Source organism: Bos javanicus, chromosome 5, assembly GCF_032452875.1.
Source record: "Bos javanicus breed banteng chromosome 5, ARS-OSU_banteng_1.0, whole genome shotgun sequence".
NCBI classification, from domain to species: domain Eukaryota; kingdom Metazoa; phylum Chordata; class Mammalia; order Artiodactyla; family Bovidae; genus Bos; species Bos javanicus.
This window is the reverse complement of record NC_083872.1, coordinates 114,430,591-114,452,196: the sequence shown is the minus strand read 5'-3', so window position 1 is coordinate 114,452,196 and position 21,606 is coordinate 114,430,591. Positions and strand designations below refer to the sequence as shown.

General features: G+C 64.0%; 1 protein-coding gene and 1 long non-coding RNA gene across 4 annotated transcripts in view; one reads left to right on the top strand and one right to left on the bottom strand.

The window, feature by feature from the left end:
- The window catches only part of SCUBE1 (signal peptide, CUB domain and EGF like domain containing 1), a 128,618-nt gene extending 107,497 nt beyond the window's left edge, over positions 1 to 21,121 (top strand). For both annotated transcript variants that reach the window (XM_061418784.1, XM_061418785.1), the window contains 11 exons: positions 274 to 378; positions 1,332 to 1,448; positions 2,067 to 2,204; positions 3,457 to 3,660; positions 5,670 to 5,831; positions 7,444 to 7,611; positions 9,338 to 9,499; positions 11,263 to 11,460; positions 12,898 to 13,050; positions 13,399 to 13,478; positions 15,842 to 21,121. In XM_061418784.1, the coding sequence (XP_061274768.1) occupies positions 274 to 378; positions 1,332 to 1,448; positions 2,067 to 2,204; positions 3,457 to 3,660; positions 5,670 to 5,831; positions 7,444 to 7,611; positions 9,338 to 9,499; positions 11,263 to 11,460; positions 12,898 to 13,050; positions 13,399 to 13,478; positions 15,842 to 15,994 (1,640 nt within the window). In that variant the 3' untranslated portion in view covers positions 15,995 to 21,121. The remainder of the gene's footprint in view (positions 1 to 273; positions 379 to 1,331; positions 1,449 to 2,066; positions 2,205 to 3,456; positions 3,661 to 5,669; positions 5,832 to 7,443; positions 7,612 to 9,337; positions 9,500 to 11,262; positions 11,461 to 12,897; positions 13,051 to 13,398; positions 13,479 to 15,841) is intronic.
- LOC133248496 (uncharacterized) lies at positions 10,393 to 11,331 on the bottom strand. 2 transcript variants are annotated; one of them, XR_009736732.1, is made up of 2 exons: positions 10,880 to 11,331; positions 10,393 to 10,787 (listed from the first exon to the last, which is right to left on the bottom strand). It is a non-coding gene; the product is annotated as an uncharacterized LOC133248496 (long non-coding RNA). The 2 variants fall into 2 exon arrangements; XR_009736733.1 differs by having other exon boundaries at positions 10,887 to 11,331.
- Positions 21,122 to 21,606: the final 485 nt, after the last annotated feature.

The following is a 21,606-nucleotide window of genomic DNA, read 5'->3' as shown; positions in this document are numbered from 1 at the left end:
GGATCCAGCCCCCACTCCCTGCTGCTCTCTGGGAAAGGACCCCGACAGAGGACCCCCGGCCCTGGTCACTGAGTGGCCCTGGACAGCTGTCCAAAAGCACAGTGGACTCGTTCCTGCCCAGACACTTAGCCCCTGGTCGTGGAGCAGGAATGAATAGACATAAGGGTCAGTCCCCACCGTCCTCGTATTCAGCGATGCCCCCGAGGCCCCTAGGATCTGGGGTGCTGGGACAGAGGGGCACTCAGGGCCACCTCACCACTGGCCTCTCCACAGACTCGGACAACAGCTACAGCCTGAGCTGCGGTGTCCCCAGCCTGCAGGGCAAGGCGCTCCAGAAACGCAACGGCACAAGCTCCAGCACCGGGCCCAGCTGCTCAGGTAGAGTCCCCGGCCTGTCCAGCCCGCAGCTCACCCGCGTGACCCGGCACCAGCAGGGGGAGCGGAGGGGCATGGTCCGTGAAGGTCTCCCGACCTGGCGCCTGCCCCGTATGGCTCAGGGTGCTGGGGAGCTCAGAGCGGGCCAGGACCCAGAAGCGGCCAGGCTGCAGGCTGAGGCCCAGCCCAGGGCCCGTGCACCACTGAAGGGCCTGTCCGCCTCTGAGGCTCTGGGCCACGCATCCGGAGTCGTTCTGTGACCCTAAAGTGAGTGCTGTGAGTCTGTGGATCTCAGATTCCGTTTCAGGGAAGTGAGTCACGTGCTGTGACCATGAGACTGTAAAAGCTCCCGGAGTCGGGGCTGCACTGGGAGACCCCACCCCAGGAGTACCAGAAACACGCACGCTCTTGGCCTCCGGGGCGCAGCCAGCTCCCTGCAGCCGGAGGCGATGCTTCGGCAGGTCTCCCCGTTTGGGATGCTGGACTTAATGACGTGTCTGATGCACACGCCGTGTAATGCTAAGCTGCCGTGACTCCAGAAGTCTTTACTGTGGGCTCTGTGAGTTGCTCTCGGAAGAAGGAGGTGGCTCTGAGCATCTGCGTCCTTCCCAGTCCCCTCTCTCACATGCTCCCCTCTCCCGCGTGTGCTGCCCCTTTTCCCAAAAGCACGAGCCACGTAAACTCGCTCTGGTGATGAGAGAGAAGGCGGGAAGCTTGCCTTTCTTCCTCCTCAGACCTCTGGCTGGCTGACCCTGGCTGGAGCTCGGCCCCGCCATCCACACTCGCACTTTCTCAGAGAGAGATGTCAGGCCACAGAGGTCCCACCCCCAGCTCCCAGGGGATGTGGCCCCCCCGGCGGGTCCCCTCACCCTCAGGCCCTCCCCCTCTGCCACGCCTGGCCCCCACCAGCCCCCTTCCCATGGGAGAGGCCGCCACTGGGTGTGGGCTTTCCCCAGGTGCCCCTGCCACCCTCATCAGGCAGAAGGCGCGCTTCAAGATCCGAGATGCCAAGTGCCATCTCCGGCCCCGAAGCCAGGAGCCAGCCAAGGAGGCCCCGAGGCAGCTGCTGCTGGGTGAGTGGGCCATCCCAGTGCCAGCCCACGTGGTGGGCAGTGGGGCCCCCAGAGCCCCCCTGGTGCCCCGCAGACCGTGTGGTGTCCCTGGGGATGAAAGCCAGCGTTCCAGCAGAAGAGCATCCCCTGGGCCCCTCTCTCCACCTCACCCCAGGGTTCAGTGAGCTCCCCCCAGAGCGAGGCTCTCTGCCAGGTCGTGTCCAAGTGGAAGGAGCCCCAGGGCTCCCTCAGCGGCCCTTTCTTGGATGAGGGTGGCCAAGAAGGGCGTTCCGGGCGGGGGACTTCCACGGGGAAAGCCAGGGAGCAGGGCCAAAAGAAAGCAGGCCAGCTCTGTTTGCTGAAACCTGACAAAGCTGGGCGCTTGGCAGGCCTAACCTGGGCCAGGTTGCCCCGAGCTGGGGTTGCACAGCCTCACTAAGGGAGACGCTCCAGGGGCCCCGAGGGCAGTGGTGTGAGGGCCTTGTCGGGGCGGATATAGGGCTCCATCCCCCCAGGCCCATCCTGGGGCAGACCCTGGCCTTCTCCAGCCTGTGTGCCCGTCTGAGCCTGGACTCTTAGGCAAGGGGGACCCCCACTCCCCCCCGCCGCCTTTGCCACAGTGGCCCCTTCCTTGTCCAGAAAACTGCCACATGACCTTTGTGACCCTCAAGTGTGACTCCTCCAAGAAGAGGCGCCGTGGCCGGAAGTCTCCATCCAAGGAGGTGACCCACATCACGGCCGAGTTTGAGGTGGAGACAAAGGTGGAAGAGGCCTCAGGTGGGTGAGGGGGTCCCCTCGCAAGGTGCTGAGAGCCTCCGCAAGGACGGCGAATGGGGAGGGCAGGCGGGGGTCCGCTGGGCCCGAAGCTGGGCTCCCACTCCAGCCACGAAGGCTCCCGGATATGGAGGCTGGCCGGGCAGGCGGGGGAACTGGCTGGGGCCAGTGGGGCCTCAAAGCAGCTGTGTAGCCCAGGGTGGAGGAGGAGGCCAGGGCCGCAGCAGGAGCAGGCCTGGGGCTGCAGGGAGGGCCGCGCCGCCTCTCCCCTCCCCCCCATCCTCACCCGGGCCGGGCAGGTCCTCCCCAGGACCGCGAACCCGGCACCGGTCTCACCCAGGTTCCAGAAGGGGCCTTGTGGGCTGGACTGTGTTTCTCATTTCCCTCCGCGCTGTGAATGAGTGTCCAGCTGTGACAGAGGAGCGGGGGTCTGTCAGCAAGTGTGTGCGGGGCGGGCCTGGCCCTGGACGCTGCAGAAACGGGGGACAGACGCTGGTCCCCACGCTGGCGGCACCACCGGTCATGGAGGGAGCAGGGAAGGGGCACGCACCGCCCCCCCAGGGCCAAGGGAGACGCTGGACGGTGGGCACGTGAGAACCAACAGGGTGCCGCGCTCAGGCCCCTCCCCAAGAGAGGGGCCCCAGGACCTCCCCAGACGCAGTGCCGTCCGGACCGGGACCTGAAATCACAGTTCACCAAGTGGAAGCGGGTGGCAGGGGTGGTGTTCAGGCAGAGGGAGAAGAGGCCCAGAGCAGAGAGAGCAGGGTGCATTCAGGAGACAGGGCGCGGGGAAGGGCAGCCAGAAGGTGGAGTTCACGGCGAGTCTGAGTGCGGGGCATCAAGGCTAACAAGGCACGGGGCTCCAGGCCACGAGGGGCCCGGGTTCAAGGTCGGAGGGCTGTAACGCTGTGCTGGAGACAGAGCCAGCCTCACGGGTGTTGGCGCGGCTGGAGGGGCTCCCATGAGGGCGCTGGGCCCGGGGAGGGGAGACGCATCGCTGTGGCAGAAGCCCGCCCGCTTCTGAGATCTGCTTCAGGGCCTCGAACCACTCACACCTCTCAGAGCCTGGGTCCCCAGCCTGTCAGACGTTCCAGCCCCCCCGCGCCCCTCTCCAGCACTGCTGCTGCTGCTGCTGCTGCGGGAAAGCGCCCCGAGCAGAGGCCCGGCCGCCCCAGCATCTGGCAGAGGGGGGCACATGGCGGTGGAGGCCTCTCCCGGGGGAGGTGGCGAGCCTGGGTCTCGCCCGCCCCTGCAGACACCTGCGAGGCCGACTGCATGCGGAGGCGAGCAGAGCAGAGCCTGCAGGCCGCCATCAAGACCCTGCGGAAGTCCCTGAGCCGGCAGCACTTCTCCGTGCAGGTCGCGGGCACCGAGTACGAGCTGGCCCAGCGGCCGGCCAAGGCGCCAGAGGGCCCGGCGACGTGCGGCCCCGGCCACGCACCGCAGGACGGCAAATGCGGTGAGTCCCTGCCCGCAGCACCACCTGCGGTCTGCCTCTGTCCATCCAGCCCAGGTCACAGCCCACGGGGGAGACAGACACGTCGGGAGGGGACGGGGGACAAGGAGGCCCCCCCGAGGAGAAGCACTTAGACACGATGGCTGGTATTAGATAGCACCCCGCACTCCCGGTGCTAGGAGGGCAGGTAGGAAGAGCAAGGTTAGCAAGGCCCCCGCCGAGGTGCATGGAGGATGTGGGACCGGTGTGAGTGGCTAGAGGAGGCTTCCTGGAGGAGGCGCGTGGGAGCCAAGGGCAGAGGAGGAGCCGGGCAAAGATGCCCATGAGACTGAGGGTTTCCCAGGGGGGTGGCCATGCTGCAAGGAGGAGGGGGGCACCTGGCCACAGCAGGGCCTGGGACAGGGTGGCCAGGTCTCGTGAAAGAGGCTGGTGACCAGTGCCTCTAGTGACAGGTGCCCCAGAACTGGCGCATCAAGTTGGGGACGGTTTTAGAGCCAGCCGCAGGGGGCTAGGAGGTGAACCCAGCAAGAGTCCTTGTTCTAGCGGGGTCCACGGTTACGTGGGAAAGAAGGCAGGCAGCCAGCAGGCAAACACACCCTCAGGACAGAAGAGGGCCTGGCCGGCCTGGGGCGGCCCTGCGCGCTGTGGGATGATGCCCTGGACCGCACCGAGTGGGCGCAGCCTCACCCGCCTTCAGCTGCAGGAAGGCTGAGATGGGGGGCGGTTGGAGGAGGAGGGGAGACCTGGAGAAAGATGAAGGGGCCTGGAAGCAGGGGCAGCAGGAGAGGCAGACGCGGGAGAGAGAACCAGAGAGCACGCTTTGGAGGGGGAGGCGGGGGAGAAGAAGGCTTCCAGGACGGCCCCAGGGATGTGGGCCACCTGGGGAGAGGGGCCGTGGTTTTCTGATCTGGGGGACCTTGGGGGAGAAGGGTCGGAGGAGGTGGGGTTCCAGGTGTCCCGGCTAGCTTGAGAAGCTCGTGAGTCACCCTCATGGAGGTGCTGATTAGCGTGGAGCCACATTCCCAGAGCAGACGGCGTAGACTAGGCCAGAGATGCAGGAGTGGGGGAGAAGGCAGGATCCGGGCGGCTGGGGGCGGACAGGGCAGGAGGCAGAGTGCCGCCCCGCGACCCAGCGGGAGGGCGGGGGACTGGCGGTGCTATCCTTCATGCGTTTTTAATAAGTTACTCTGAAACCATTTCAAACTTGCAGAGACGTTGCCAGACAGAACAAAGAACGTCCACGTTTGCTTCGTCCAGAGGCCCCCGTTGTGGACGGCTAACAGCACTTGCTCCATAATGCTTTCGTGTGTGTGTGTGTGTGCGCGCGGGCGCGTGTGTGTTTTACAAAACCATGAGTTCATACTAGCACCTCCGATTCAATACCTTGGGTTTCTTTCTAACCTTGTTTTTTTATGTCCATGTTTCTGAACATCTTGTTCAGGGAGACGTCCACCTCCCTTCCTCCTTATCTTCCCGACCTGTTTCCTTGTCTCCTCGTCAGTGTGCTTACGTGATCAGTGCCGCCAGCTTCCCCGGGCTCTCCTCAGTCCAGCATCTCTGGACCCTCAGCCCCCCGGCGCCCCGTCACTCCCCCAGCCCCTCTGCTCTGCCCCCCATGGCCTCGGGTAGCAGCTCCCACACAGGGATGGAGAGGGGCGGGCAGGGGGGCTTCGTCTGGATGAAGTGACTGCGGCGCATCCCGGAGGCAGGTGGTCCACGGGCGAGGAATCGGGGCTGGAGGGCAACATTCGGAGGCCCCTTACCAGAGGGCTGAGCGGAGGGGTCTGGGAGGGCCCTAAGCAGCAGCAGCCAGGAGAAGGCATGAGACCAGAGTCCTCCCTGAAGACCACCGCCTGACTCCTACCCCCAAACCACCGCTTCTGGGAAGGGTCTGGGCCCCCTCTGTGGAAGGACAGAGCCTGAGCTCAGGGTGCCAGGAGATGGACAGCCGGACCGGCTGGCCCCCACTCCGCACCTCGGCCCCCAGCAGTCTCTCCACTTTGCCCCCGCAGTGGCCTGTGGGCCTGGCACCTACTTCAGCGGGGAGCCTGGCCAGTGTGTGCCGTGCCCGCCGGGGACCTACCAGGACCGGGTTGGCCAGCTCAGCTGCACACCATGCCCCAGCAGCGACGGGCTCGGCCTGGCTGGTGCCCGCAACGTATCCGAGTGCGGAGGTGAGTAGGGGCCAACCCTCGGAGGAGGGCGGGGCAGGGGGGCGAGGTACCTCCTGCCTGCACTGAGGTTCCCAAAGCCGAGCCCAGGGGACGTCAGCACGGCTGCACTTACAGAGCGCCTGGAAGACCTGCAGCCCGCGTGCAGAGCAGGCGCTGAGCTGCACTCGGTACGTTTCCAAACCGCCCTGAGCTGGTCGAAAGGACTTTACAGCTGATCACGTGCTCAGAGGGCAGCTGGTAGCGGAGGCTCTCGTGCTTTATGGGTCACCAAACACGTGAGCCCTCGTGAAGCACCCATCAGGGCCAAGATGCTTCGTGGAGTGTGGCCAGATACCGGGCAAGAACCGTGCCCCACGCAGAGAACTTCACAGTTTGCCCTGAAGGTGGTTGGGAGAGCCCTTTCTCAACTTACCAACCAGTTTGGTTTGCAAAGAGCTTTTCCATTTACTACCCACATTAACTCATCTGTGAATGGGCTCATCACCTTCCCCCCATCAGCCTCCCTTCCCAGGCCATGAGGGGATTACCCAAGAGAATGGGGGAGGAAGGGTCTCCCTTAGGGCCGCGGTAACCTCCAGCCTTCTCGGGACAGAAGGGATCAGATCCGAGTCCCTGCAGGCCGGCCTGCTGCCCTCGGCCCAGCCCCTTGCAGGAGTGTGGTCTCTGCCCCAGAGAGGCCCCTGGTGGTGGTGGTTTAGTCGCTGAGTAGTGTCTGACTCTTGCGGCCCCATGGACAGCAGGCTCCTCTGTCCATGGGATTCTCCAGGCGAGAGTACTGAAGTGGGTTGCCATTTCCTTCTCTAAGGGATCTTCCCAACTCAGGATCTCCTGCATTGCAGACAGATTCTTTACCAACTGAGCCACGGGGAGAGGCCCCTGGGGGAGCAGCAAATTCCAGGGTCTGGGCTGAGAAGGCCCTAAGCACACGTCTTGCTCAGCACCAGGACACCCTCCACATCCTGACTCTTTGCTGGAAGGTGTCGTCCCCTCCCTTTGTCCTAGCTGTGCCCTAAGGACCTCACAGACCCTCCTGCCTCTGCTCAGACCCAGCCAGGCAGATAGACCGGGGAGCGTCAGTTCAGTGCAGTTCAGTTCAGTCACTCAGTCGTGTCCGACTCTTTGTGACCCCATGGACTGCAGCACACCAGGCCTCCCTGTCCATCGCCAACTCCAGGAATTTACTCAAATCCATGTCCATTGAGTCGGTGTTGCCATCCAACCATCTCATGTTCTGTCATCCCCTTCTCCTCCCGCCTTCAATCTTTCCCAGCGTCAGGGTCTTTTCCAAGGGAGCTGCCCCTGCTCCCACGTGAAGACACAGCCTGGCCTGCCCCCCAGGCAGAGGCCCCTGAAATAAATGACCTCCCACTTCCACCCGTGGGGTCCACCCTTCCCAGCTCTACAGCAGGGGCACTTCTCGTCCCGCAGCCCTCCCAGCAGATAGAAGGAGAGACGCCAGGCCTGGCCAAGGCCACACCGTGCATTCCTCCCCCTCCCCAGGCCTGGTTGCCTGCTGCCTGCAGCCGTTCCTGGGCAGCTGAGGGCTGAGCAGAGGGCAGGGCCTGAGTGAAGCGCCCCTCCCCCAGCCTGAGCCGTGACCTCTGACTTCCAGGCCAGTGCTCTCCAGGGTCCTTCTCCACCGACGGCTTCAGGCCCTGCCAGGCCTGCCCCATGGGCACCTACCAGCCTGAACCTGGACGCACGGGCTGCTTCCCCTGTGGAGGGGGCCTGCTCACCAAGCATGAGGGCTCCGCCTCCTTCCAAGACTGTGAGGCCAAAGGTGAGGACTCTCCCCCTACCCTGCCCCAAACCCCTCTGCTCAGGGACAGTTTCTCTGGATGCCCCTCACTCCCTGCCGTGGCAAGTGTCCAAGATAAGGAGAGGAGCCTGGAGCCCACAAGCAGGGGACGTTGGCAACCAGCTCTGTGCTGCACACGAGGACGGGGACAGCAGGGGGCCAATCCACGCCTGCCCGAGAGTCTGAGAGGTTCAGGCAGACACAGCAGCTCCAGTCTGGAGCTCTGGGCCCCCAGCCGCCCATCCCTCAAGGCACTGGGCTTGCTGTGCTGGGAGGACATTGGGAGGGGAGGAAGTGCAGGAGGCAGAGGGGCAGTGTGGTGAGGTCAGAGATCAGAGGTCTTCAGTGCTGCCAGTCATGTCCCCAACGCTCCACCCCCATCCCAGGGCTGGCTCTCTGCTGATGGACAGCCCTGCCCACCCGCTGATGGCCCAACACAGACTCTGAATCCTCTCAGCTAGCTCTGCAGACCCCAAACCCCCACAGCTCCTGCCAGGGGTCCTGGCCTTTGCTCTCAGCATCCCTCAGAAGTGTGTCTGGACCCTGCTTCCTCCCCTCTCATCCTCTCTGAATCCCCACCGGCCAGTCAGACAGTCACCCTAGCGCCCTCGGCCTGAGCTCCCAGCCAGGTGCACGCAGGATCCCTGTGCTGCTGGAGCCCCAGTCAGGTCTCAGTGGCGCGGCCCCCGGAGCGCTCTTTCTGCTCCTCCTTGGCCTGTGCCCCAGGCCCGCCCCCACCCCGAGGAGAGCCTGCCTGCCCCTGCCCCCGGGAGAGCCAGCCCGCCGCCCCCCCACCCCCGGGAGAGCCGGCCCGTCCCAGCCCCCAGGCACTCGCTCCTGAGTCTGGATAAACCCAAGAGCCCGCTTTAAGTAGCATCTCTTCACGGATGACCCCAGCTTGTCTCCAGTCCAGCCTCTCCCTGAACTCAGCTCTGCCCTCCTGCCCACGACAGCTCCACGCTGTGTCTAACAAGCCCCTCAGAGTCCATGAGCCCAGGCCCCCTCCGGTGCACGGCGGCCCTTCCTGCCAGGTCTCTAGGGAACCTCGGTGTCACCCTGAGTCCTCTTTCCCTCTCTCCCAACCCCCAGTCTGTCTGCAACCTTTGCAGCTCTAGCTTCTAAACAGAGCCAGACTGTTCCAGCTTCTAAACTGACCCAGGCCGCCACCAGCTCCCGATGGCCCTGACCCATCCTGCCCGGGCCTCCGCCCCAGCCCTCACCCAGCTCCCCCAGAGCCCACTCCCAGTGCAGCAGCCCGGGGCATGGGGAGGCTCCAGGTGGTCTTGCTAGCTCAGAGGAAAGCCCAGGCCTCACCGTGAGCCCCGACCTCTGCTCCAGCCACACCCTCTGTCGGGGCCAGCTCCGCACTCCTCAGGCCCCCACACCAGAACCGTCAGTACCATCGTCCCTGGCCTCCCTCCACATGCAGCCCCAAGCGGAGGGTCAGACGGGTCAGCCTGAGTAGGGAGCTAGCTGGCCCTGGGGCAGGGCTCCATCTGCCTGGCTCGCTGAGACCACCGTGGTCCCCAGAGCACCCTGCACGGTCGTGGGTGGGGTCCGGGAGCAGAGGGTCAGCCTGTTCAGGGCCTGGGCACGGGTGGGAGGTGGTCACCCAGAGGTGGGGAAGGGCCCTGGACTCTGCTGAGTCAGCCACGGAGGGCGGGGAGCCCCAGGGAGAATGCCCACCCCGCCTCATTCCCCCCGACAGTGCACTGCTCTCCCGGCCACCACTACAACACCAGTACCCACCGCTGCATCCGCTGCCCCGTCGGCACCTACCAGCCCGAGTTCGGCCAGAACCACTGCATCACCTGTCCGGGCAACACCAGCACGGACTTCGACGGCTCCACCAACGTCACACACTGCAAAAGTGAGCGCTGCTCTTCCCACGGGGCGGGGGCTGCCCGGAGGGGGCTGGGGCAGGTCGTAGGGGCAGGGTGAGCCGTGACCTCTCGGTGTGTCCTCAGGGAGACTGGTGACCCCTCCCTACCCCATCACATCCGCACAGCGCGCGGTGGGGTGCCCGGGCGTGGAGGGTCAGACGGCCTGGGCTCCGCCAAGCGGCCTGATTGCACTGTTTGTGGGCGCCCGTGACTCACCAATGCCCAGCCAGGGCCCGGCTCCAGGCTCCAGTCTGTGGGGGGAAAAGCCCTAGCCCAGCCAGGGAGGCTTGGGCGCAGCTGCCCGAGGGGACCTTGCAGCTCTGAAGGCTGCCCAGGGGCACAGACCAGAGGAGTCGAGCGATGGGAAGCGAGGTGCGAGGTGTATACAAGGTCCTGGGGCGCGACGGGGAAAACAGATGGCCGCGCTGTGTCTGTAAGAGGCTCTGTTTCAGTCCTGAGTAGCGTGGACAGCAGAAGCCAGTCGCAAAGAGGCCACACCCTAGTCTCAAACCAGCACATCATTCAGGCCTGACCCAGAAGACGCTGTCTTTAGGGATTTCTGACTCGCTTTTCAGAGTCCTCTGGGGCCTGTTCTCGGGTGTTTCACCTTTTCTTCCATCAGTTTCCGGCCCTTCCAGTTTACCCCTGCTGGAGCTGCCGGTCACAGCCTCGAGGCCCGTGAAGGAGACTTACTCCTCGGGGAGGACGCTGTCCTCCGTGCCGGGGCTGCCCTCGCTGGGCACGCGGCCTCCCGGTGGCGCTCAGAGGAGGCAAGCTTTTAAATGTTTAAACGTCCTAATGTGGAAAAGCGGGGAAGTCAAGTCAGAGGGAAGTTTCTGGAATGATGAGGTGAAAATGACACATTTGCCAGAAATTAGGGTGTGAGGAGAAGAGTTTTAAATGAAAATATGTGGGATAATTACATATGTTTACCGCGTGCGTGCTAAGGCGCTTCACTTGTGTCCCCTTCTTTGCGACTCTGTGGACTGCAGCCGCCAGGCTCCCCTGTCCATGGGATTCTCCAGACAACAATACTGGGGTGGGTTGCCATTTCCTTCTCAAGGGGATCTTCCCGATCCAGGGATCGAACCCCCGTCTCCTGCAGCTCCTACTTTGCAGGCAGATTCTTTGCCACTGTGCCACTGGGGAAGCCTGTACTCACACAGTATTCACACTCTGTTCTTGGCCTAACTTCCTTTTACAAGGTTAAGCTAGGAACCAGTTAGTTCATTCAAAGTCACGTTTGGCCTCTTGGCGGATGGATGCACGGCTTGGCTGAAATGGAAAAAGAAGGGAGGCGTGTCTCCTGCCCCTGCTGCTTGGCTTGCTGGCCCCTCAGCCTGCCTGCTCCGTGGGGAGGGCCGCACCCGGCACCTGGGGGGATCTCGGGATGCTGAGTGCAAAGGATGGGAGACGAGTCACCGGAGAGAAAGGGAACGTCTGGGCTCAGGTGGCCTTGGCTGAGACCCCGGAGGGTAGCAGGAGCCTGGCAGGGAGCTGACAGCTGCAGGGCCCAGAGCCCGCCAGCCGGGGGTTGAGAGCGCCAGGCGGGAGGCCAGGGTGAGGCCCCCAAGGGCACCCAGGAAGGAGGGGGACAGCCAGGACGGGGTCCCCGAGGAAGGACCAGCCCAGGGCCTGGCCAGGGGAGGATGGCCCAGGAGGGGACGGGGCGCCTGCCGGCCCTCCCTGGGCCTTCGCGGTGGCGCAGGGCCAGCTGGCCTGACCAGGCCACGGGCCACGGTGCCCACAGACCAGCACTGTGGCGGCGAGCTCGGCGACTACACGGGCTACATCGAGTCTCCCAACTACCCTGGCGACTACCCGGCCAACGCCGAGTGCGTGTGGCACATCTCACCGCCCCCCAAGCGCAGGATCCTCGTCGTGGTCCCCGAGATCTTTCTGCCCATCGAGGACGAGTGTGGCGACGTCCTGGTCATGAGGAAGAGCGGTACGTGCCCGTCCAGGCACTCGCGTCTAACCCCGAGGGCTGGGCTTTCCAGCACGGCATGGAAAGGATCGGGGGAGCCTGGGGTGTGCCCTCCACGTGGCAACCGAGGACCTGCCAGACCCGGTCTCAACAGTGCCCACCAGCCACTCTCCACCCCAGTTGTCCCCCACACCCTGCCACACCACCGCCCAGGGTGAGCCCCAGGAGCACCCCTATCCCGCAGCGCCTTGCAGGGCCAGCGAAGGACCAGGCTGGGCGCTCACTCAGGGCCCACCCTCTCCCTCTGCAGCCGGCTGGCTTGCCACCCCATGGGGGCTCAGAGTGAGACTTCAGGTGGCAGGGCCAGCCCCTCGGTAGTGGGTGAGCAGCAGTGCGTGCCCAGAGGCCACGGCTGCAGGAAGGGTGGGAGGTCCTGAGTCCCCAAGAACCAGGTAGAACCCCCTCCCCGCCAACAGCGTGTGCCTCAGCCGGGGGCAGGGGACCTCCCCGCCGTGGTAGGACCACAGCGCCCACCGGGAGCCAGCCCCAGGTCAGAATGTTAGAGAAGGAGGGGGACAGTGTGGTGCCTTCCCCCGGGGACCTGGGATGAGTCTGATGCACAGAGACTGGCCGGAGGAGCAGGAGAACAGGGGGACGGGGGTGCAGAGGCCTCGTCTGCTACGTGCTGCGTGGTTCCCGGGTGCCTGCATCACCCGCTCCAGGTTGATGATGAGCAGAAACGCCCGCCGCCCCATCTCTGCATATGAAGGAGGCGTCGAGGCCAGGATGAGCGAGGCAGCTGCCTGGGCTCCTCCAGCCAGTCAGAGCCCAGTCCGGGACCATCCCCACCCACTGCCCTCCCTGCCTCCCCCATTCCCAGCATCTCCCCCTCCACTGTGCGTCCCCAGGGCCGGGTTCTAGGGAGCCAGCCTCTCCCCGCTCTCGAGAGTGTCAGGAGAGCTCCCCAGGGAGCAGGGAGGACTGGGCACCTTTTGGCCACCCCCAGGCACCCCAAGGGTTAGCCAGCTCACCTTTGCTCATCCGCTCACCAGGCAGGGAGCTGACCCTTCCTCCCAGCCCTAGCTTTGTCCTGGGTGCAGGCGTGAGCCCTGTCCTTGAGGAGCAGGTGGCAGGGAGACAGTGACCAGCCTGTAGAAAGGGGCTGAAATACAATGTTCTCCAGAGCAGAGAGGAAACATGGTGGGAATGGAGCAGTCAGGAAGGCTTCCTAGAGGAGGGGGCACGGACACTGGTCTCAGAGGGACACGGGACCTGGGGGTGAGGGTGGGGAAGGGCATTTGAGGCAGAGGGGACATGCGCGGGGACCGGAGAGCTGGAGTGTTTGGGAGGCTGGGCGCTGCAGGTGCTGCCTAGCTGCCTGCTGGGGAGGCAGGCGGGCAGGGACAGGTGAGGCTGTGGATCCGGGGCAGCTCAACCGTGACGCGTCTCCGCCCCCAGCCTCACCCACATCCATCACCACCTATGAGACCTGCCAGACCTACGAGAGGCCCATCGCCTTCACCTCCCGCTCCCGGAAGCTCTGGATCCAGTTCAAATCCAACGAAGGCAACAGCGGCAAAGGGTTCCAAGTGCCCTACGTCACCTACGACGGTGAGTGTGGCCATCCTGCCCACCCAGCCTGGCCCTGGGGACCCAGACCGATCCCACGTCACCGGCCTCAGGGAGCTCCAGCCGTCGGGGAGGGTGGGGTCCAGACAGGACCCACAAGAGGTACGGGTGGTACCCGCGGGCCTCCACAGGAGGTGCTGCCCAAGCAGGGTTTGGGGGGTTGAAGGCGGTGTTCTAGGGGAAGACCAGCGTGGGTGGGGAAGACAAAGCCCGCAGCGTGAAGCCCCGGGGGAGGGCAGAGGCTGACGGTGGGCGGGCCCCTTGCCCTCCATCCCTGCCCTCACCTTCCTTCCTCCCCCCTCTGCGGGTCTCGGGTTCCCATCCTGGCAGAGGACTACCAGCAGCTGATCGAAGACATCGTCCGCGACGGACGGCTCTACGCCTCGGAGAATCACCAGGAAATTTTGAAAGTGAGTGAGCTTCTCTCCGGGAGGCGATCCTGTAATCCTGGGATGACCAGGGGCCCCTCCGCCCCCCGCCCGGACCCCAGCCCCACGCTGACGTGAGGCGAGGAGAGCCGTCACAGGAGGAGAGAAGGCAGCGGGCTCGGGTCGGGGGCCTCGCTTTCCCATCTGTGAAATGGGGAGCATCCAACAGGGTGGTGTCTGACATCAGGAGACTCCTCCACCGCCCTCCCCATCCTGAGTACATCTGGAGAAGTGGAGCCCCCTCAGTCATGCGGGGGCCTGTGGCCGTCCCACGGCGGGCGCTGGCCGAGTCAGGGTCTGGGTTCTCACCATGCAGAGCCAGCCCCAGGATCTGCTTGGGGTCTGGGGGTCTGGCCCCAGCCCAGCCCCTGGGCGGACAGCGCCCCCTGCCTGGGAGCCGAGGGTGGCGTGGAAGACCAGAGCGGGGCCCCAACCCCGACTCCTGCTCCAGCTGCCATCTCCTCCCAGCTGATGGCCCCAGGCAAGCCCTCTGAGCCCCGCCTGGAGCCTGAGAAATAGGGCGGCTCACAGAGCCTTCCCGCACAGGCCTGGCGTGCTCCCGCACCCAGCAGGCAGTTTGTAAGCCAAGAGGTTTGACCCGTGCTGCCGTACCCGGACGAGACCTGGGGGTCTTGGAGTATGAAGCATCTTGTCTCCCTCCTCAGGCACCTGTCTGTTGAGCGGGAAATGCAGGGTCCCTTGGCCTCCCCATACCTGCCCAGTTGACAGTACCTGACTCTCCTCCTCGTTTCAGCCCTCTGCTGTCAGCTCCAGAACCCAAGGTGTCCCCACCCCTGAGGTCCAGCCTGGTGTGGCCTCGCCTGCCTCCGCAGCAGCTCTCAGGCCTCCACTCCCCACTCCCTGGCCACGGCCTCCCGGGAGCGTTCTTCCCACCTCTGCGCAGCGCACACCCTCCCATCCTGCAGCTCTCAGCTCAGCTCTCCTCTGGGCAGCTGCTTGGCCTCCCTAGCCAGGTTGCACTTGGAGGCCCCACGTGGTCCCCTTCTCGGCCAGCAAGTCTGCAGTTTATCACAGTTCCGTCCTGTTTTTGCTTGGTTCCCCCCAACTCCCCGCAAGGACTTCCCACTCAGCCCTGTGTCCCTGGCGCCTGGCGCTGCGCCCAGCCTGTGGGAGGAGCCCCGCCAGTGTTTCCTGGGGCATGGGTGCGTGAGTGTGCGTGCCCACCCACACACCGGGACCAGTCAGACCCCAAGACAGCCACTGGAGATGACAAGCACGTGGGCCGGGAAATACGCGGTGCGGTGGCTGCCGGTCACTGAGCACGTCCTAGCAAGCCTGGGGGCCTCGGGGGGCCACAGCCAGCCTCAGGCCCGCCCTGAGGGTTCTCCTCCAAGCTGGCATCGCCCCACTTTACAGATGACCACCCCAGGCTTGGACAGGGCCGCCCCTGTTGAGTGACGGCGCCTGAGTGCAGGCCCCCTGGAGCCTCCAGGCAGGCCTGTGCGGAGAGCCCCTGGGCAGGGCTCCTGGCCCTGAGGACTGCACTTCCTCATCCCTGAGACAGGAACCATCACCCACACGGATGAAACATTCCTCGGCACAACAGAAGGGCCATTCCCAGGGTTGAGCTGGGGGAGATGGTGGGGGACTCTAGGGGGGACATTGGGGGGACTTAGGGGGCGACGGTGGGGGGACAGTTGGGGGGACTTAGGGGGCGATGCTGGGGGGACTGTAGGAGCTACCCTGGGGGGTGTAGGGGGGACGCTGGGGAGACTTAGGGGGCGACGGTGGGGGGACAGTTGGGGGGACTTAGGGGGCGATGCTGGGGGGACTCTAGGGGCTACACTGGGGGGGTGTAGGGGGGACATTGGGGAGACTTAGGGGGCGACGGTGGGGGGACTATAGGGGCGATGTTGGGGGGACTGTAGGAGGAGACATTGAGAGATTGTAGGGGGCAACGATGGGGGGACTCTAGAGGGCGATGCTGGGGTGACTGTAGGGGGGACATTGGGGGGACTGTAGAGGGAGATGGTGGGGGTTGGTTCAGCTTCAAAGCCTCGCTCTCCACTCCACATGCTCTCGTTTTCAGCATGGTCGGTTGTCTTGTTTTGTTTTTGTAGCATACCCTTTTAATATAAAATGTCAGTGGAACTCCAAGAGTTAAAACCAGGAGACTATTAAAAAACCAATCAGGCTATTAACACTGCAGCTCTGTATGGCAGAGCCTGTAGGGTCCTGAAACCCACCAGCCAGGCCAGCTGCATCTCTGCAGACACCCCCAGGCCCCTTCAGGGCCCTGGGCGTGGCAGAGGTGAGTGGCCAGGGCACCCCCCGCCCCAGCCTGGCCACAGGCCCCTCACGCTGGGCCTCGCCGTGTCTTGCAGGACAAGAAGCTGATCAAGGCCCTCTTTGACGTGCTGGCGCACCCCCAGAACTACTTCAAGTACACGGCCCAGGAGTCCAAGGAGATGTTTCCTCGCTCCTTCATCAAACTGCTGCGCTCCAAGGTGTCCCGATTCCTGCGGCCCTACAAGTAACTTGGGGACGGCGGCCCTGCTTGGGTGCCGGCTGCCCGGGGAGGAGAGAGCCCTTCCACAGTCGAAGCTGAAGGCGGATCTGCGGGCACCCCCACACTGGCTTGGGAACCGCCGTGGCGCCTGCCCTTTGGGAATTGCCGACCAGCCCGTGGATGGCGAGACCAAGTCCAGGCCGAGACCCCAGCCCAGCTGCCCTCCTCCGACCCCGCCCGGGTGGGAGAACATTGCTCAAGGCAGCCTTTCTGGCTCCCTCCCTTGCTCTGCCCGTTCCCTTCCAGAACACTGAGGGCGCCTGCTGCTCCCAGGCCGGCCCCAGCGGATGCCCACCGGGCAGGGACCTCAGCCACCAGCTGGGCAGGTCCCGGGCAGAGCGGGCCCCTGGAGAGCACACGTGCCCTCTGCCTGGTGCTCTGGGGGAGAGAGGGGCCGTGGCTGCTGTGTCTCAGGGAGGCGCTCAGAGGCAGAATCCGGGAAGGGAGGCCAGGCCGTGGAAGGAGGGGTGCGTGAAGGCTCGGCTGGGGGCTCCGATGAGCCGGGCTCAGTGCCTGCGGAGCATCACACCCGCAGGCGCCTCTGGGTCACGGGGCCCAGGCCCCGGGCGAGGGTGTTGTCGGGGTCTCAGGACTCCCTGATGGGACTGAAGAGGGGAGCTGGGAGGGGAGGGTGTAGATGTGTGCTCCCCCAGGACAGAGCATCTAACTGAGGACTGTGTCCGTGTAAATATAAATACAAAGATATATATACTTCTATCTGCGGGCGCAGAGGGAACTGCTCTTCAGTAACGCTAAGTATGCATCGCCACCCCTCCTCCTGTGAGCCAGCATGAGCCCAGCTGTCGCGACATCCCTGACCGAGGAAGCAGCTGCTCCGGGCACTCGCCCCCTCCATTTATAGGGGCCGGGAGCCCATGGGCCTGAGGCAGTGGCCAGCTGGCCCTGGACACACTTTGGAGGACAGATGCTGGGGGCCCGGGGTGCCCTCAGATGGAAACTTGTGTCCCCCTCGGACCCTTCCTGAGGGGCGCAGGGCCCGGCGGTAAACTTCGGAAGGGGCCTGCGTCTGACCTGAGGCCGTGACCGCAGAGTCCGTGCTGAGCCCGCCGGCCACCGGGAGGCAAGGCTTCCCCCCACCCCGTGCATGCGGGCCGTCCTGAGCGCCTCCAGGCAGGCACACCGGCACCTGGAGGGATGGGCGCAGCCCCCAGGCAGAGGCCACCAGCAGTCAGGGGCCTGGTCCTCTTCCTGCTCCACCCGGCGGCCTCCCTCACCCCGTCTCTCTTTGAAATAAGGACGGTCTGGAGTGTGAGCAGGCTGACTGCGGCCTGCTCAGCCAGCGCCTGGGATGGGGCTCGCAAGGACCGCCGACAGGCCGAGGCCTGGCCTGCTGCCTCGCGGTGGCCGCCGGGCGCAGGACCTGCAGGCCCAGGGCCCCGGGGCCTCAGGTTACCAGACGTTCAGCATCTGGGAGCACGCGAGAGACCTAACACGAGCTCCCATCACCCGCCCCCATGGCCTCCAGATGGTTCCCTCCTCGCCCAGGCCCATGCGCACCGCCAGGGCCGAGCTCAGCTGAGGCGCCAAGGGTGTGAAGCCTGGGGGCGGGTGCGGGAGGCCTCAGGAGGCCGGGCCAGGTTTACGATCCACCCGGGGCTGGGCACTCAGGAATCACTGTCGTTACCTGCATCCTTAGTGGCAGGTTCCCAGCCTCACCAGGGCTGCCATCAGCGCCTCCTCAACCAAACTCCAGCTCGAGCGGGTGGCGGGAGGCCGCATCTGGTCAGTAGGGCAGTGTCAGTGGGGAGCCCCATCCAGGCCACACCGCCCTCGCCCCGGGCATGGTCCTTGAAGGCCAGCCCTAGTTTGCAGAGAGAGCCCTGTCCTGCACGTCAAGTCATCGTTCTCCCCCGGAATTAGATGAGCATCCTCCAGAATGAACCCCCAGAATAGCCACCTAGGGGAGGGCGCTGGGAAGGGTTATTTTTTTTTTTTTAATCCTCTCTGGATTATTTTTGACCCAAAGAGGACCCAGAAAGAGCTCTCCTCTCTCTGGAGCTCTTTCTGCTGCTCCTCTGGGTGGTTTCTGGCAGTTGCCACCCGCGCACCCACTATCCTACCCACCCTGTCGATGGGAGCCCCCCACTTCCATCCACGGCTCACCACGCCACTGTGGTCAGACCCTGCCTCCTGTCCCCTGGGCAGGGCAGGACAAGGACCCTGCCTGACCATCTCAAGTGCCACGGGGCCAGCAGTCCAAACTGACCAGCACCCACAGTCACCATCCAGCCCTCCCTCCCCAGTAAAACGGCCTCCTACACCATCATCAGGGGACTTGGAAGTCCCCGGGACTCGGGGGGTGGGGGCAGTGGGGATCTGTCCCGAATCTCCACGTCAGCCCTCAGTCCCAGGCTGAGGAACCTGGGGGTCCCCCCTGTTAAACGTAGAACTGTTGCCACTCCTTGGGGCCTGGTGGTCCTGGGGGAGTCTCTCCAGACCACACAGTTGGTTTCTCCACATTCCCATGTTGTGGACACAGGTGGTATATTGGCTGATCTAGGATGGCCATCCCGCCTGGCTCCAGGTGGAGATGGAGAGGAAAGGGAGGCAGAGAAGGCCTGGCCCAGGTAGGCAGGTTCCATACTGGGTTCTGAAGGAGGACAGGAGGCCTGGACAGGAGCTGCGCAGGCTGAGCCAGAGGAGCACAGCCTGCTCCTGGACGGGAGCTTGGCCTTGAGCAGCCGCAGAGCCCTGTCCCAGCCAGGGCCCGCCCTGCCCCCGTTGCCCAGACCTTCAATGGCTGGCCATCGTTAAACTCTACGGAGAGGAGCTGAGCGACATATTTCTGGAAGTGGAAGCCTGCCTGCCTGCCTGGCTGGGACTGAAAGCAGGTGCCAAGGCCTGTGGTGGTTCCGATGAGCTTAGTTCTGACCCAGTGGAGCTGGGGCCACCAGAGCAGCTCTTCAGAGACGCAGTGGAGACCTTGAGGGACCTCCGGCGGGTGGGCCAGGCACCTCCTGGCTCGCTGCTTCCGTGGAAACGCACCGAGGGAGGAGAAGGAAACTTCTCAGGTCTAGTGGCCAAGCCCTGGCCAAGCCCTCTGCCAGGGAGTGAGGTCGCCCACCTGCTTCCCCAGAGTTGGGCCCGTTTTCCCCCAGCGCTCTGTTAGCCTTACCAGAGCCTCCGGCTGTATCGTGGTGGTTCTGCCCTCCTCCTCCCGCCGGGGCTCTCCTTTAGCTTCAGACAGCAAGTCGCACCTGCCAGGGGTGCGGGCCTGCTCCCAGCTCCTCCTCGCCTCGAGGAGACCGTGGGGACCAAAGTGGTGACCTCGGGCAGTTTTCCCTCCTGCCACCATGGGTTTGGGACACGCAGATACAGTAGAACTGGACCCCGGGCTGAGAAGCTTCCAGACAGGGATGACCGGGTCAAGAAGTTTCCAGGCAGGGATGGCTGGCAGAGACCCTCTTCCCCACACCGCTCAGAAACCCGCCTTTCCCACCCTCATTCCCCAAGAGACACAGGCAGAGTCACCCATTTTCCCCAAGAGGAGGCCCCCCCACCTGCTGGAGCAGGTGCCTAAGTGCCATTCGGGAGCCTGAAAAATCCTTCCAGCACCTCCACCACCACCCCCTGCTGAAAAATAAGAAACTGAACTCAGTCAGGTCATTCAGCAAACGTGTGCTGAGCACCTCCTGTGTGCCAGGCTCCTAGAGAGACCGAGACCCCACAGCCCAGGAGCCGACAGGTGCCCCCTAAAGGCCCTCTGGTCACAGAGAGGAAGGAGACGGAGGCCTGGGTGGCAGAGCCCAGCACCTCTATCGGGAGAAAGCCAGCCCTCCGTCCTCACCTCCCAGGACCCCAGGCGGGGGTAGAGGGGCAGAGCAGGCAGAATCGAGCATACAGTTTCGAGAAAGACACCCCGACAGAGACGCTGCAGCCAGCCGGGCCTCATGGAGCAGCCGCCCTATCCACCCACAGAGAGAGAAGCGCCCGGGCCAACACGCCCAGGACCCCCGTCTCCGCCTGAGCACCTCGCCCACTGCCTGCCCAGGCACCCAGCACAGTCGGTGCCCAGGGAGGGAGGCTCCCTTCTTAGCTCCCAGGGGGCTGGGCCATGCCTGCCTCCTCCCCACCCTGCCAGGAGCTCAGTCGGACTGATCAACCGCGTCCGGGACCAAGGCCCCTCTTCCTCGCCAGAGATACACATGGGGGCAGCCACAGCCCCGAACCGACGTCCTTCAGGCCAGAGCGGGAGGACCCAGTGTGTGAGACACTGCCCGTCACCCAAGGAGAGCCAGGGCGAGAGCTCCTCTGGCCCACAGCTCCCCCCTGCCCCTCACACCACCCGCCCTTCCAGGAGTCAGTCCTGAGCACTTGCCGTGTGCCAGTCACAGGGACACCTGGAGCCCCAGTCGCCGGGCCGGCCGGCCTGGCTCCACGCAGGGGACACCAGGAGCACCCAGGTGACATGGTTGTGCGTCGCCTCGCGCTTTCTCCCCATGCTCTGCTCAGGAACAAGGGCTGAAAGCACCTGCGGACAGAGATGGGCCTCTGCCCTCTGCCCCTGAGGGGACAGCGGGGCTCAGACTGAGGGGCTCTGGGTGCCTTTATCTGAGACCCACACGCAGCCCTGGAAGATGCCCAGCGCCCCTCCCAACCTGCCCCTCTGCCGGGCTCTGGGTGTCCCGAGAGCGTGGAGGAAAAGGAGGAGAAAAAGAGAAAGCTGGCTGATGCCAGGTATTCTGTGTTTCAGTCCGGAGGCCACGGAGATCTGCAGGGAAACTTCTTATTCCACTGAGGTCAAAGCCTTAACACAGTCTGGGCAGCCCCAGCCCATGTTCCTGTAGAAACAGGATGGCTGAGCACCGCTGGCAGCGGGTGGAGCGGGGCAGGGGGATGCTGGGCAGACAGGGAGCCGACCCCAGTGCGTGCAGCCTTCGGCGTGGGCTTGCACGGAGGTGCCAGCTGTACCGTCCCGGAAGCTGCCTGAAAGTGACAGATAGCAACGTAACCGCCTTTTTCTTTTAGCTGCCTCAGATATTCAACGTTTTGTTTTCGCCATCATGCTCATACATATGCATGTAATGAAACATTTGTGAAAAGTCACTTCCATAATAAACAAGAAATGAACTGAGATGATGTCCCTTTCTCTCGGTCATCGGTGGCTATGACGATGGGGCAGAAAGTGGTAACTGGAATTAGGAGAGCAGTGCGTGGAGGACATCTGAAGTTAGGGGCCACGTTACTTATTGAGCTGCCAGAGAGTACAGCCACTGCGCTCAGATCCCACTTCTCAAGACCAGCGTGTACACAGGGGGTCACGGTCAGTGGGCAGCAGGGGAACTGGGCCCCTGTAAGTTAGATGCACAGTCAGTGTTGTGTGTGTGTGTGTGTGTGCACATGTGAGCATGCATGTGGATGCATTTCTCTGGGAACACAGCTCATGGCTTTCATCAGATTCTGCAAGACATCCAGAACCACAAAAAGGGTGATAACCGCTGTCCTCCTCAGGAATGTGGAGAACTGTTCAATACCATGTGCTCAAGAGGAGAAAAAACAATTTAAAAATGGCGTTAACATCCCAAAGAAAGGAAAGGAAACTGTAGTCGCTCAGTTGCA